We start from the raw sequence: 17,340 nt of genomic DNA on the forward strand, positions 1-17,340 counted from the left end.
CTTTTAGCATTAAAATTAATTATTAGTGAATATAAAATCTGTCTATGTCTATGCTGGTTTTTATGTAAAAGCTACATATTTCAGACCAGAGAGACACAATCAATAAATGGTTGGGGAGGGGGAGGTTGTTGTTTGTTTTTTTTTGTTTTTGCCCTTAGTAAAAGTTAAAGATCTTAAATAATCAGTCTTGAATAAACTTACAAAGAGAAGCATAATTAATGATTTCCTGAATATATTTTCTTTTGTGGACATAAGTCAGCATTATCTCTCAAATAATATAACATACTTTAATATATTTAACCCTATTTTCTTTGCTTAGATTTATTTAAAATTGATAACATCCCACTTTTTCAGAAATTCCTTCCATTTAAGGTTTTTCCAGCCAAAAACAAAGCACCTTCAGATTGGCCTGTCAGAAATTAAAAAGCAAAGCAATCTTAAAAAGGAATCCAGATTTGTGTGGACAGTATCAAGTGCCTAATTTAGAGCCCCTCAAATGTAAAAGGATGGGAGGAAGCTTCTATTACCATAGTTAGGCAAGTAAATTTTTAAATTGCAACTGTAACTTAAACCCTATAAAGCTATATTTATATAGGTCCTGAAACTTCATACCGAGATCTCTTTTGAGATGGTAAATAAGCAGGAATTGTTAAAAGATCTCAAAAAGTTTTTGAAAAAGGTTTCCTGATTTTAAGGACTTTATAAATATTGGACTGTTGTAATTCAGCTCATTTTCTGTATACTCTAAGGGGAAAACAAACTCTGTCAATATCCTACAGTTGCATCTTGGCTTTTTCTCTAAAATCTGGAGGAGGGAAGTACTATTTTCTATCAACAAGTGGACACCATAATTATTTTAAATAAATCAATTTTTAATCTCCCCTTGTCCCGCATACCTGAAATAGCTAATATAGATATAATACCCATGGGCTAGCTGAAAATAATGCTTAAAATCCTATGTTGCATGTAATCTCTAATATGTGTGGTACATTCCCATCTCCATGAAGAATTCTTCTCATAATTGCCCAGCTTTGCTTATATGTCCCAGACTTTCAGGTTGGCACAACCCCAAGAGAGAGAACATCGCAGAATGAATATACCCCACCCTAAACATGTCCATGACCTGTGCCCTTTTCAAAGAAAAGCCAAACACTGTGGCAATAAACCTAAGTACAGGAATGTATGCAATGTAGGAAGTGATGATTTGTGTGAAATAACTGAAAACCTTACTCTTGATTTACTGCTTTCAAAACAAACTCCCTAAATATAAAATAAGATGAAAAAAACATGTAAAGAGACTTTGCCAGTATTAGTCATCCCTAAAGGTGTTGTATCATTTGCATCAGTCTTGACATAGAATCTGAAGGATTTTGATTGAATAATTTTATTTATACAAGCAGTCCGGTCTCACTATGGTAAAGGAAGATATGATTGGCCATGGCATTATTTTAGTGCAACAGCAATTAGTTGCCTATGTGGAGGTATAAATCTCTATGAATTATGTAAGAGCCCTGTAAAGGCAAACAAAAAGCATGTGTAAGAAGCATGCCAAGTATGATAGAATATCTCTTAACACCTGGGTTATATGGCAGAGCCAGAATTTCTTAGATTATATGGCAGAAGCCAGAATTTCTTAAGTATTTTTAAAGAAGGCTGTATCATTTTCATATGTCATAGCAATAATAACACCAAATATACACTATGAGTTTTTGTACTATTCTTGTAAGAGACTTGGAAGTATAATAATCTTAAGGCAGATATTAAAAGGGATAGCCATCATTCTTATTTTACAAAAAAAAATAAATCATGACACAGTTATACATATAGTTGAAACAAATTTTATCAATAGAGACATAAATCATATCCATATTCTGGTTTTGAGATCACTCCACCCCACTATCTTTATAAAATGCAGGAGTTAATAAGTTCATACTTAAGTTAGTTTTGCTAAATTTATAATTGCCAGTCCTTAAGGGAGAAAAATGCTTTTATTACACCAACGATAAAAAAAAAAAAACTGTAATGTTGGAGTTCCCGTTGTGGCGCAGTGGTTAACGAATCCAACTAGGAACCATGAGGTTGCGGGTTCGATCCCTGCCCTTGCTCAGTGGGTTAACGATCTGGCGTTGCCGTGAGCTGTGGTGTAGGTTGCAGACGCGGCTCAGATCCTGCGTTGCTGTGGCTCTGGCGTAGGCCAGTGGCTACAGCTCCAATTCGACCCCTAGCCTGGGAACCTCCATATGGCATGGGAGTGACCCAAAGAAATAGCAAAAAGACAAAAAAAAAAAAAAAAAGTTCCCATATGTTTCTTTGAAAATTAACTTAAAATATGGTAATAAGTTATGTCAGAAAAATAATTGTTAAAATCATAAACTCTATATTCTAGTCTATACTGAATTTGCTTGGTGTCAAAGCAGTGTGTGTTCAAAGGGTGCATAGCCCCATGCTATGAAGATATTAGAAATATGTTGTTTCATCATCAGGAGAGTACACTTTTGTTGATCAGGATGACTCAGTCTCTCCGTATCTTGACAATCTAAAATTAGCCTAGACATGGAGTTCCAGATGTGGCTCAATGGAAACAAATCGACTAGGAACCATGAGGTTGCAGGTTCGATCCCTGGCCTCGCTTAGTGGGTTAAGGATCTGGTGTTGCTGTGAGCTGTGGTGTAGGTCACAGACGCAGCTTGGATCTGGCATTGCTATGGCTGTGGCATAGGCCAGCAGCTACAGCTCCAGTTCAACCCCTAGCCTGGGAACCTACATATGTCACAGGTGCAGCCCTGAAAAGACAAAAAATTTAAAAAATAAAATTAGGCTAGGCCTAAGTAGCAAGTGAATTTACCTCTTTTTTTAATACAGACATATAACAAAGGTATTTTCAAGGACCAGAAGAGTTTATGAAATTTAAAAGTAGAGATTTACTTTAGTACCTCATCTTCTAGTGCTAAATACAATATTAGTATATTATATAGTATACTGAGATCCTAAATGCTTTAGGAGACACTAAATAACTATGAAATATATATATATATATATGATTTGTATTGATTACATATTAGTGACTGAAAGTATTTATATAACACTGCCCAACATAGATGTTTATATTATGCTAAGTAAGTAAGTCAGACAAAGACAAGTACTATGTGATATCACGTATATGGGGCTTCTAGTGAATAAAACTAAAAGCAGACTTGCAGATATAGAGAACAAAGTAGTGGTTACCAATGGGAGAGGGAAAGGAGGGAGAGGCAAGATAGGGATGAAGGAGAAAAGTGTTATGGGATTATATGAAATCATATGTGTGAAACTTGAAAATTGTAAAGCACTGTCCAATTTAAAGAGTCTTGAGAGTTCCCTGGTTGTGTAGTGGTTAGGACTTAGCACTTTCACCACTGCAGCCCGGGTTTAATACTTGGTCTGGGAACTGAGATTCCCACATCAGGCACAGTGTGGCCAAAAAAAGTTACTGTTGTTATTATTATTTAAAAAATCATTCATTAAAAAATTTTAATTAAAAAAATGAAATATAATGCAAGGATATGCCTTTTGTTGTATATTTTGTATTATAAATTTATTTAGAATCAAATTTTCAAATGTTTTATGCTTAGCTATTTAAGAACACGCACTTTTAATTTATTTAAATATAGTTTCTATTACCCATACTTGTGCCCTCAATTTTAGAAAAATATTACTTAGTTTGTTTTAGCTACAAAAAAGTCTTTATCACTACTTGATTTTTATCAGCCAAAGTAATTTTCAAGCTATTTGGCCTAAAAATTATTGAGACAGATAAATGAATTAGTAGACCAGGGCGTAAATTAGAAACTTCATATTAAGCTTATGGTTGATAAGATTTTTTAGATTTTTTTTATAACTAACATTTATCCACTTCTTATGTAAGGTAGTAAAAGAAAGTTAAAAGTTTCTTTATATGGATAAACATATTCTCAAACTGTATTATTTATTTAAGGACTTTTGAGACGTTTTAACAAAAGCTTAACATTAATTTTTAATTCACAAGAAAACAACATGTCAGTGGGGGTAGCGTGCATATTAGATAGCAATATTGCCTCTTTGATCATATCCGTATGTCAGATTTCTGCTTTATAAAGAAAGATGGGAAGCTGATATAGCCCATTTTGTATAGTACTTGCAATAATTTTATATTCTATCTCTTGAACTTGTTCATTTTGGTAGTACATTATCATTTTAAGATTCTGGTTGGTGTTTAAATTTCAGTAACTGAAGGTCATTATTCATATTGCAACTGGACTAAAAATTTTTTAATACTAGTATTAACTTTTGAATTATGCTCTAGCTCTTAGACTTTGCAGCATGTTTAGTTTCTTTTCATTTCTTATTAGTATTTTTCAGTACTTAATAGTCTCCTGCTCCCACCTCCAACAAGAACTCTCCTCTCTGTTCAACATCAGAAACATTTTCCTCTTTGGCATGTGCTTTTAGTTCCCCAAGCAGTATAAGCAAATTGGAAAGTTCAGCTGTCATTCTTGGAAGGTCATAGATCACACTAGCAGCCTGGGTAATCCAAGAGGTTTTAAGTATCATAGCATTTAGTTTAAAGTGAAATTTGCTCTGACAGAGCTGGCAGACCAATAGGAAAAAGAAATATTTGTGCTTGGAGAAGTGCATATGTAGAGACCAAGAGTCTAACTGATGGCTGGAAGTGATTTCAGTCTAAAAAAACAAATCATTAAGAGAGTGCATAGGGGTAAAATACACAGTTCATATTTTAAAGAGTCTCAAAATGAACCAGCAACTAAGGTTAGCATTACATAGTAATTAGCTGTGGTGTTCAGGCTTTAACTCACTCAGTACCAGACAGTATAGTTAAACTATCACTGTGAAAACATCGCTACTTAAATTCTCTACTTTAAGCCTAGAGCAGTAATTTTTGTATCTTAAAAAAATCAAAGTATTATGACAGATTATATAAATGCTGAACCAGTAACAGACAAACAATTATTTAAAGGAGGTGCTAATGACTCAGTTTATTGACCTAGGGGTTACTTAAGTAGTTCAGCAAGTTCCCTTAACATTTGGTGGTGTGAAATGAGGCATTGCTAGATATTATAGAACTGCTAATTTCAAGAAGTCCTTGTATTTAATTGAAGAAATGGAAGTTAAAGATGATTAGATTGTATAATTTCATTGAATGATTGCTGTAAAAAATTTGAGACAATTACAGGTTTCAGTAAGTATTCCCTTCAGCTTCATAATCACATCTGACGGCCTCTATTAAGCACCTATTAGAGTGTTTTTTCAGTTAATTGCTACAAATAAGGAGAAGGAAAACACCTTCTAATGGCTCCAGTTATTTCTCTCAAGTTATTGTTCTTTCAAGAAAGCTAAATTTGAGTTACAGGAATACAAGGTTTATAAATTCTTTCCTTAGATGTGCAAAGAGATGAGAGTAAAATGGAAGGGACTTCTAGCAGGATGGACTGGAGGTCCATCCTCGAGCTGACTTGGAAGACCCATGTCCTATATAGATATAGAAAAGGTGGACAAAATATAACAAAAAGTTATAATTCATGACCAAATTCACACACACACACACACACACACACACACACACACACACACAAGGGCCACCACAAGAATACTGAACTAGGTACAGGTTACATGATGCAGGAAGATGGAACTAATGCCCTATATAAAGCCTAGAACTTCAGAGAGCTGCCTTTTTCTCATCAGTTGAAAGAGGATTAGATTTTGATTCACTAGCCCTTTTAATTCACAAAACCAAAACTTGTCTTCTGCCCTACAGCCCTAGATGGGGAGGATAGTCAGTCATTCATGAGGAAGAGGAATCATACGCTTGTTCCAAGTACACTCATGGGGTCAGAATTTATACTGTACATCTAATTCAGGGAACCCCAAGTCAAGAAATTATCATTAAAGTTGTTTCAGGACAGCGAAATCCCCAGGGCCTTGATATATTATAAACAAATACAGAACCTCTCTGTAGAAATATTTCCAAGCTCAAGGACCAGCAGTCAGGCAAAAAAAAAACAAACCTGAAGTTGAACAATTGTCAGAGGCAACAAAGAGGATGCCCAAGAACTAAAGTTAATAGAAGAATCTCAAGGAAACTATAATTTTTTTAATGTAAAGGGATAAAAAAACTTATGTAATAATGATATAATATGAAAAGCGTAACATCTCCACATAAAAAAAATATAATATTTAAAATAGACTCTGGAGATGGGTTAAATACTGATTAAGATGTATAAAAAGAGAATTGCAAATTGAACGGTATTAGAAGAGCATCAGTGAAATAGAATTTCTTTCCATTTGGAATAAATCAGTGACTATTTTACACATGCTTCCTCCATCATTAGTACAAATTAGTTTTTATCTGAAGCATCTCAGTATAGTAACTAAATTGAAAGGATTTGTCCCCAAGGTGGTATTTTCCCCTTAGAACTGACAGATGTCTTTTTCAGAAAAAAATTTTTAATGAGTTCCAGATGAGGACTTCAGATACAACTTCCCATTATTCCTATCATTTAGCCTTAATTTTGAGGAAAATATTAGGTGTCACTAAAAATATGATTCTTCAAGATTTTTTAACCATTTAGTTTTATCATAAAAAAAGGAGAAATTAATAACCATGCATATAATGGTAAACGAAAACTAAGTGGAAAATGATAGCTAAATTTGTTATATATTGGTGAAACATTAAGAAACTGCTTTAATTGCTGTTTTCTCAATAATACTCAAGTCTAAAGCAACAAGTAACACCTTTAAGTACCCTAAAATATATATGTGTTACATATAAAGTTATAGAAATGAGATGTTATTGACAGGTTGAATGAAAATTTTGTAATTTATCCTATAAAAGTAATACTTTAACATGCATGTGCATTATGTTTTTCAGTGTCCAAGTCAATCAGCATGTCATTTTCATAGGCCTTCCACATTCCCCAAATTTTTTTGCCTTTGAATGAGAGATTCCTATTTAACTCTAAATTATTTCACATCTATAAACTGAAGACATCGATTATATGAAAAGGCAATGAAAACCACATTCTATCAATATTAAATATGCTGAGCAGTTTAAATTTGATAAAGCTTGTTTTAAAACTTTGTAAAACTGTATGGTACTCAGTGATAAGACAAGCTCTCCATCTAGCGGTTGGTCTATAAATTGCAAACATTTAGATCTCGATTTAATAATACGAATGCTATAGGCATTATCTCCTTCAGTCCACACTTCTCTTGTTGCTATATACATGGATTTCAAGGGAAAAAAGATGTTCTGTTCTGCCATAATATTCCATTTCTTCCTATTCAATACAGAGGCAAACTACTTCAGTCTGATTTCATCTTATAGAATATACAGCCTCTTAGTTATTTGATGGCACATATTCCCATATTAATGGGGCAAAAATTGTTTCATTCCAATTAACTATAACCTCTAAAATTTTTAGCCAATTTTGACATTCTATCTCTTCATTCTCAGTTCCCAAATAGTAAAATTATAACTTTAAAAAAATCCATTTCTAAAGAAAAGATACCATTTTTTGTCACAAAATGTAGCATATTTGTTCATTGTTAGTTCTGCCAATCCCTCCACAAGCTCTCATTACTTCACATATGGACAGCCATAATGTTCTCTTAAGTGTTCCCCTTACTTTTGCCTCTCAACCCCTTGTTATGCCATTTATATTTCTGAAACACAGAAGTAAATTGTTCCCTTCTTAAAAATCATTGACAACTCTCCAAAAGTATTTGGTTGTTAGTGCAGCATATCAAGAATTTCCAAAATCTAGTCCTAACCTTCCTTTCTAGCTTTATCTCCTGCTACCGCTTACATTGTAAGCCTAAGACTTTAACCTTAACAAATCATTTGCTATACTTCAGCCCTTTCTCTCTCTCACTCAGGCTGCCACACTGTCAGGAATTTTTTCTCTTCTCTTGAGAAATCCTGCTTGTCCTTTAAGATTCATCCATTCATGCAGGCAGACTTTTTGAAATCCCCCTTCATATCAGATACAGTACTAGATGCTAGTGAGATAACAGTGAATAAGATAGCTCTCACCATTCATGGCGCTTACATTTTAATAGGAAATAAAGACAAAAATAAAACAATGTCAGAAAGTGACATATATTAAAATCAATGTATTTTCTATAGACTTTCTAGTCCTTAAGATTCTCCTATAGCAATTTGTACATACTTCTAAAGCACTTTAACATTATATTAAGTATTTGGTCCTGGTTTACTCTATAGTAATTTATAAATATATAGGAGTAGTACGACATATTAATATCAGAATTTTCTCCCATGTTAGTTGCCTCCAATTCATGACCAGGGACCATGTCTTATTTATTATTGCCTTCCCAGCACCACATTTTTTTTTCTAATGGCTGCACCCCTAGCATATGAAAATGCCCCAGCCAGGGATTGAATCTGAGCTGCAGCTGCAGCAACGATGTATCCTTTAACCCGCTGTGCTGGGCCGGGGATTGAACCCATGCCTCTGCAGCAACCTGAACTATTGCAGTCACTCCTTAACCCATTGTGCCACGGCAAGAACTCCCACATTTTTTTTTAACATTAACTTTCAACACTAAAAACACTGTGAACTTATATACTATTTGAATGGATGAGTGGATGGATGTACAGAGGTTCACTATTATATAGACCTGAATTTCCCTGAATTTATCATAGTAAATCTGAAATTACTATGATAGTCAATTTATAATCTACTTAGAAAAGAAAATAAACATTGTGATTTTGATTCTATCATCAGGTATATAGGAGTAATTGATAAAAAGAATGAACTTCTCTAGAAGACTATTTCTGAATTATTTCATACAATTTTGTAATATCCTGGAGCTGTTTCCTTTGAAACAAGTTAGCCATTGTTAAGTCCTTTCACTTGACAATCCCCAAAGAATTCCAGCCTTCAATATTATCTTTTGGGAGTTCCCGTTGTGGCTCAGTGGTTAACGAACCCAACTAGTAACCGTGAGGTTGCAGGTTCAATCCCTGGCCTTACTCAGTGGGTTAAGGATCCGGCGTTGCCGTGAGCTGTGGTGTAGGTCTCAGACACAGCTCAGATCCCATGTTGCTGTGGCTGTGGCATAGGCTGGCAGCTGTAGCTCCAATTAGCCCCCTAGCCTGGAAACCTCCGTATGCCACAGGTACAATCCTAAAAAGACAAAAAGATATATATATATATATATAATATATAACATATATATAATATATATATAATCTTTTGGATCACAAAGATAGGTAGTTAATAAGAATCACCCTTCCCTATTTATAAATATTGTCATAAAGGATTTTGTCTTAGGGAGAATAGAATCCCCAAAGAAAGACCTAAACTAAAAAGATGAAATTCAGGGAGTTCCCATCATGGCACAACAGAAACAAATCTGATTAGTATCCATGAGGACATGGGTTTGATCTGTGGCCTTGCTTAGTGGGTTAAGGATCCAGCGTTGCCGTGAGCTTCAGTGTAGGTCACAGATGCGGCTCAGATCTGACATTGCTTAGATGTGGCTGTGGTGTAGGCCTGCAGCTGTAGCTCTGATTCAACTAGCCTGGGATTTTCCATATGCCATGGGTGTAGCCCTAAAAAAAAAAAAAAAGACAAAAAAATGAAATTCAATGTGATAGTTATAAGTTACATAGTTCATGTGTGTCTGCGCATATACATAAACACAAGTATACACATGCAGTCTCTCCAAGCCATTTTGTTGTAATGACTCTAAATATTTTAAGATCAATACAGTTTTGGCTTACATTAGCAAGTCCAAAATGGGATCTCATTGTATTCTGTAGTGGTTTCAGACCACGTCATAAGTACTACATTATTTTCAGCTTCTTTATTTTAAGATAAATACTAAAAAAATGAAATATTTTTGAACAAATGATTTTAGAGACGAGGATTGATTAAATGAGAGTTATGAAATAGCCATAGTAAAGAAAAATTAAGCTTCTTACATGGTTTGAGAAGGTGATTGAACTGCCTTAAGAATGTAGTGAGTACTCTATTTCTAGAGGTGTTCTAACAGGAACTACAGGAACTGTATAGATAGACCCTGCCAAGGATGTTGTGAATGAAATGATAGACTAGATTATTTCTAAAAATGTTTCCAAGTCAAAGATTCTCTGAGCCTAGTAAAAGAGAATTTGGCTTGAATGTATCCTTTTATTTTTTTCCCATAGCGTCCACTAACACACGTGTTATTTGCTTTGCATTCATTTGCTGACTTGGAAATTTCAAAGGAAAAAAAAAAACTTGTGTTGCTTTTATCTAACTTTAATGCAATAATGACAATACTTTTCACTTATGCAGCACTTTTCACCCAAGGATTTCAAAGTGCTTTGCAAATATGCACTAATTAAGCCTCACAAACAGCCAGAGGTAGGTGATTTTCTACACTTTGTACAGGAATGTCAGCTCTGGCAAAGAAATTTAATGAGAGCCTCAGAGTGCTTAGGATTCCTTACTTGCTGCCATTCCCTTTGTAATGTGCTGCATGTGAAGCATCACTTGTTATGTCTGGAATTCTATCCCCTCACCCCCTTCTGAATCATCTCAAATTTAGAATTCTAATGAATGCCATTTAAAATTAGTTTGGGAGTTCCCATCGTGGCTCAGGGGAAACGAATCCAACAAGGAACCATAAGGTTGCGGGTTCTATCCCTGGCCTCGCTCGTGGGTTAAGGATCCGGCGTTGCCATGAGCTGTGATATAGGTCGCAGACATGGCTCAGATCTGGTGTTGCTGCGGCTCTGGCGTGGGCCAGTGGCTACAGCTCCAATTGGACTCCTAGCCTGGGAATCTCCATGTGCCACAGGTGCGGTCCTCCAAAAGACCAAAAAAAAAAAAAAGATAAAATTTGTTTGAAGCCTTGTAAATATTACAGAAAAATGTAGTCTTCTGATTGCTGAATGCTAATTAGATTTCTAAATGTTTATTTAAAAATAAAATCTTGATACGTTTTTGCATTTGTTGATTGAATTTTCTTTTGGCCGCACCCACAGTGTATAGAAGTTCCTGGACCAGGGATCAAACCTGAGCCACAGCAGAGACCCAGGCCACTGCAGTGACAGTATCAGATCCTTAACCCACTGTGCCATAAGGGAAATAATGTTGAATTTTAAATATATTTTTTTACTTATGAAGAATTTGTCATCTTTTCTAGCTATCCCAAAATCATTGTTTTTGAGACATAAAACTTAATACCAGATAGATGGGGGGGGGCAATTTTCTTTGGACCAGAATTATATATTTTCAAAGAGATATTGCATTTTGGTATTTTTCTAATTTAAAGGTCCAAAATATGATATCACGACATTGAGGATAAAAGTTAAATGACACTACATAATTAGTCTGATAAAGAAAAAGTGTTCTAGTAGTGGCATATTTTAATTTAAAGGGACACACAGCTTTTTTATATACCAGGAAAAGAATATGTGCATACAGAAACACACATGCAGTGTTGGATTAAATTCCAATATAAATATCAAAATATATAAACTCTCACCTGAAGTAGAATGGTCACACAGGGCAAGAGCAGGTACAGCATATCACAACTTAGTTCCCTTTGTTCCTAGGGTCCCTAGTGAGGGCATTCAAGTGGCTTTAATACCATGAACTCTAAGGTTCAGTGGATCAAGAAAAGACAATTTTTGCTTTAACACTTCCCTTTTATATTTATGTTTCTATTCCCTTACAGAAGAATTTATGTAATCTGTCTGCTTCTGTTTGGAAAACTTGTTAGGCTTTCCTAGTTGTGAACCAAATTCAGTATTAATAAGGCTTCATCCTTATCCCAAGGAAGAAAGCAGAGTAAGTCCACATGTCCCAGAAGAATATCTGTCTCCAAGTTTTAGCGTCCTGAGGAGTCCAATTTCCCCAGTATGTGAAAACCAAGTGAATGACTAAAGAATCAAACTATTCTATTTCAGAAGGAATTTTATTTAAAAGATATTCATTGTAGGGATATAGTTGATCTTTCCTAATACAAAAGGATATAAGATTTATGTCATAAGTACCATCCAAACTGGTCATAATGTTTCAAATATTCTTTAAACAGCAAGCTGATCTGTGATACATGACGGAAAATTTAAGAAAAACTCATTTTAAGAATTGGTTCCAAATTTTCCTATTTGAAAAGTTTTCCCAAATCATATCTATGGACGTTCAAAAAATGCTATCTTGTCCATTGTAGTACACACAGATGTCTCTGGGTTAACTGTTGAGTACATAAATGGAAGTTTATCACAGTAAACTCACAGGCTCAGAAACTAACTCATCAGTGTTCAAGGTTTGATCTTACTTTGACTTGGGGATGCATATTCTTACCAAAAAATGTGACTGACATATTTTTTAAAAAAAGCAGAATATTCATTTGTCGATTTACAGTGGAAGTATAACTATCACTTAGATAATGTCTAAGTTTATTTTTTACTCTGTTGGCAAGCCACATGAGAAAACAGTAGTCAGAAGTTTGCCTATTGGTCGTAGAAATAAAAAGAGTTTTGGAGTTTGAATGTATAATGACTTCAGGTGCAGAACTTTTGTTAAGGTCCTTTCCTCAATGAGGAACAAGCGTGCCAGAAAAGTCAGATACTCTGATGGTGTTATAACTCACCCCAAGGAATTGCTTGGATTGGTTCTACCAACATTGCCTCTGAGGTGTTCTATGCCAACATGGCTAACAGACTCCCTTCTCAGTTCCATCATCCTCTTTTAGATAAAATTGCAGTTATACTGTTCCTCTGTGACATGTTCTGTTTTGAAGGTGCTTGTGCAGCGATCAGCTATGTGCCTCTTGTTTCCAAGTTCTTGAAAGAGATAGCACCACAGCCCTAGACTGAGAAACAGACAAAATTAACTTGAGTATTATCTAAGTCTGCTGCTGTTCAGCCTCAGAAGAGACACTAAAAAACATAAAGAGTGGCTGAAGGCAGGTAATAAGTAGAAAGATGAAAAAAGGAGTTGAAAGTCACAAGCTATACAGTTACTCTTTATATTATTGACAGTTGTTTAGATACATGAGTATTTGTTAACCTTAGTGCTTCAAGAGAAAATTTTCCAATGGCCAACATTTCCCCTAATTTTAAACAGATACAGATGTGTCTTAGTCATGAACTAAATATCTAAAACATCTTTAAATCTACCTCTAGAGTAATATTTCCCTTCATCAGAAACTTTAATCTTTCTTTCCATGGGACAAAGGTAGAAAGGGCCTTGTATTTTGCCATTTCAAAATAAAATTCGGACTTAAAAATTTCAGACAACTTTCAGAAATTATAGAAGGAGCCTGAAAGTTTGTTTTGTCCAGGATCACTCACTACAAATGCTAACCTAAACCTTATATTTCAGAAACTCCATTCTCCTAGGAGGTAGATTCGCATGGATTACATGCCCTTTACTCCACTTCTAACACTTCTAACACACACACATGCACACAAATTATTTAAAATTTAGCATTTTAATAGTTATTCCTTAAGTGTTTTAGCATAATCTTATTTTGAGTTGTGAGAGGAAGTTAGTGCCTAAATGAATATATTTTTAATAATATTGAGTTTCTGCTGATAAAGGGAAAGTTATCTACCTAGCATAATCTATCTCAAATAATATTCATTTGTATTTATTTTTTTAAAGTTTACATTTCTACATAACAATTTATTTTGATTGGGAATAAGCTCACTAGCTTCACTGCATGAGCTATGCATGAGCATGTTATGGCTGCCATATTTGCCTGGCAAAATAAATATCTTGTCGTTTTGCTAAGTGATAATTCTTTGACTCTTAAACGTGATTTTTAATAAATTATTATTAACATGTAAGAATAATTTTTAAAATTTATCCAGGGTTCAGTTTGCCTGTATAACTCTGAATATTATCTTGGGCTTCTACGATTTCCATAGAATAAATTGAGTCAAACTTTATAATTAACTTGTTGTCACTCAAAACATGTACTAAATAAATTTTCATTGAAGAGTCAGAAGAATTTGCAGATCAAATCTGGCCAACTATCAAATTTTGTAAAAATCTTAGTCTTATTCTTTTAGTCATAGGTTTATATTATGATTTTGCTCTGAGTGAGAAGATTACTGCTAAAACTCAATTCCATGTCCTTACTAATAGTGAGTTAGTCCTATAAAAAAAGAGATCTTATTATAAGTAGAAGAATTTATTTTATTACAGTTTTAATTTATCCTTCCCCAGCAGTGTATTACTGATAATTGCTAGCATGTAAAATATTTTCATATTCTGGCATAAAAGCCATATATGAATGTAATTTATTGAAACTTTTCTGATCTTTATCTTGAATGACACCTGATAACAGGCTTTCAACATTTTTAACACAAGTTATTAGAAGTAAATATTTATTATACACACTTTTATGGGTATATTAATTTAAAGAAGAAAAAAGGTTAATGATAGTCAACTACATAAATCAGTTTTGCTGCTATGAAGAGAATCTTGGAGGTATAAAATTCCAGCCTTCTTGCTTGACCTGCCCTGGGATGAAAAATATAACTGATTATTTCTTTTTCTTTTTTTAGCCTTGGAATAGATGGCTTTGGCCAGTCAGTTGGCATTCTTGGACGCCCTGCTACAGCTTACGGATTCCGCCCTGATGAACCTTACTACTATGGCTATGGATCTCGATAAAGTCATCCCTTTCCCTGTGTGCTCTCAGCTTAGAGGAGATCTGTGCGGGCTAGCTTAACTTTGAATCTTGGCCTAATAATGCATGTTGATAATATTGCGGTCTGTGTTTCTTTTTACTGTTCCATGTGATTAGCTCCAGATTAACTTCAGCCCCTTCTGTCCTATGTTAAGTATACTTGATACTTGACACTGTTCACTTATCTTAATGCTGAGTAACATTTCCCCTAAGACTCAAAAGTGAATGCTGAAAAGCAACTAGACTGGGAAACAAACTCTACATTATGTACATTAATTGACTAATTTAATTTCTATTAAAAAGAAGCGTAAAGTACAAATGAATTAGCAGAAGTCATGTGTTTCTATTTAATGTATGTCATTAGGAGTTTACATGCTTTTAGGAGTGCAATATGAATTTTATTTTTTCCTGTCCTTTTTCCCCCTTGTAAATCTCTTAAGTGGTCCATATATGTGCTACCTTTAAAATTTACAAGAATATCACCTTTTTTTTATTTCATGCCATGTGCCTGATATGTTGCTTCCCAAAGTTATTAACTATGGTTTTTTGATTAACAGTGGAACATGTACCATAGCTATGTTCTATGTGTAGTTTCTTAAGCAATTAATTCAAATTAATTTTGTATTTCTGATTTTAATTTAGAAAACCTAGGACATCTATCAGTATACATGAAACTAGATTATTACTAGGTTTTAAAATTTTATTCATGAAATCTAAAGTATGGAAAAGTTAATTGTAAGTCTCATTGAAGAAAACTAAGGAACAAAATATTTTGCTCACTTAGATAACTGTTTCTAAGCGTTTTTGTAAGATTTAGGCAGTAAGAAATGGAAAGACAATAATGATTTATTAATAAGATTGTTTTTATAAGATTTAGGTAGTAAGAAATGGGGAGACAGTTGTGAAAAATAATTCATGTTACAATATGGACATTTTACTTGGAAAACAGAGCAAATAAAATAGATAACTGTAATCTACATATTTCCTTGAGCACCTACTATGGAAGGACTTATATGAGGCTTTGAAGGGAAAACATAGATCAAAGATATGAATTTAAAATCTTACTGATCTACTATACTATTTATTGTGCTTGATTTATACTTTAAGCATAGAATAGTAGGTGTGGAAAGGGTCTTTGAAATAATTCAATCTACTTATTTGGGGAACCAATCACAAAAAAATTTAAAATATAATCAATAGATAAACTCCCTGCTATATATAAGGAAGTATATGATGCTCCTTAGGGAATGAATAAATCTAAGATATGATTTGTGAATTTAAACTCACAACCTAACTGATCTTTCTGAAAACACATATACATTTGCCTTAGTTTCTATTTTAACCACAGAATATTAAAGCTAGCAAAGGCCTTAGAAACAACTATCAAATTCTTTCAGTTGAAAAAAAAACATATCAGGAGAAATTAAATGACACCCAAGCTTATGTATTCAGTCTGTGACATAACCTGTCTTCATACTTCCAGTCCAGTAACTTCTGTACTAAGTATCTTGCCTTATTACTGTTTCATGTACAAAGTTTAAATACACATAAGAAGTGACATTATTAAAAAGATAAAGCAAACATTCTATAACTTCCCGCATATATTATAATCTGATTGAGAAGAACACCCCCAAAAATTCATAGCATTTCCAGGGCTGTGCTCACTGAGGTTTACGTGCACATGTTCACTCTCCTTGAACATTTTTTTTCATTATCGTAGGACTTCACAGATTTGGAAATTGTGATTTTTCTACTCAGGCACAGACTGGTTTATTTTGCATTATTTATGAAGGAAGTTTTACTAATGGAATAAGAATAATATCTAAAAATTCTCATATACTTTAGAGAATAAAAGGTTTTGGCCTTGGGCACTTTTAGAAATACCATTTATATGTAAGTCATTTATCCTGCCCTTAGCAGATTTTTGACTGCAAATTAAAGTCATATTTACTTTAATAACTAGATTGCCATGGCTTCAAGCCATGGTTTATAGCTGGAAATTATTTCAAGAGTTTTTGGGAGTTCCCACTGTGGCTCAGCAGTAACGAACACGACTGGTATCCATGAGGATGTGGGTTTGATCCCTGGCCTTACTCAGTGGGTTAAGGGTCCAGCTTTGTGAGGCTTGGATCTAGCATTGCTCTGGCTGTGGTGTAGGCCGGCAGCTGCAGCTCCAGCTCCAATTGGACCCCTGGCCTGGGAACTTCCATATGCCATGGGTGTAGCCTTAAAAAAAATTAATTAATTTAAAAAAGATTTTTGCTTTTTCTAAGAGTTCCCTAAGGTGTTTTCCCACAGGGCCAAGAATAGGTTCCTATTTCCTCCTCTTGTCCTCACACTGCTTTGTCTAGGCTGGTCATGTCCATGAGATCACAGCTGCCCTCTACATGGGAGAGCCACCACTGCATTCACTCAACACTTGGGGAAGATGACATTGCTTGACACTTTCCTATCCCCTTCCATATGTGTGACACACCTATTGCTTAATTCTGCACAGCAAAATAGATCCGAAGGCATATGTCTTATCTCAACGTCACAGAGACTTCAAGGTTGGTAGATGAGGCACATCACACAAAATAACTTGCTACTGCTACTAGTTGTAGCTATGATCAGAGCTCTCACTTGGCCTTGCGTGGCAGGGATTACTCT

At 34.4% G+C, this 17,340-nt stretch overlaps 1 protein-coding gene across 2 annotated transcripts in view; it reads left to right on the forward strand.

Annotated features, from left to right (window-relative positions):
- KIFAP3 (kinesin associated protein 3) overlaps positions 1–15,014 on the forward strand; it is a 171,789-nt gene extending 156,775 nt beyond the window's left edge. Inside the window, exons 20-21 of one of the 2 annotated variants that reach the window (XM_047783966.1) lie at positions 10,338–10,406; positions 14,567–14,637. In XM_047783966.1, the coding sequence (XP_047639922.1) occupies positions 10,338–10,383 (46 nt within the window). In that variant the 3' untranslated portion in view covers positions 10,384–10,406; positions 14,567–14,637. Of the gene's footprint in view, positions 1–10,337; positions 10,407–14,566 lie in introns of both variants that reach the window. The other variant, XM_047783965.1, reaches the window with a different exon arrangement.
- The last annotated feature ends 2,326 nt before the right edge of the window (positions 15,015–17,340 follow it).

This window comes from Phacochoerus africanus, chromosome 6 (genome assembly GCF_016906955.1).
Source record: "Phacochoerus africanus isolate WHEZ1 chromosome 6, ROS_Pafr_v1, whole genome shotgun sequence".
In the NCBI taxonomy this organism is placed as follows: Eukaryota; Metazoa; Chordata; class Mammalia; order Artiodactyla; family Suidae; genus Phacochoerus; species Phacochoerus africanus.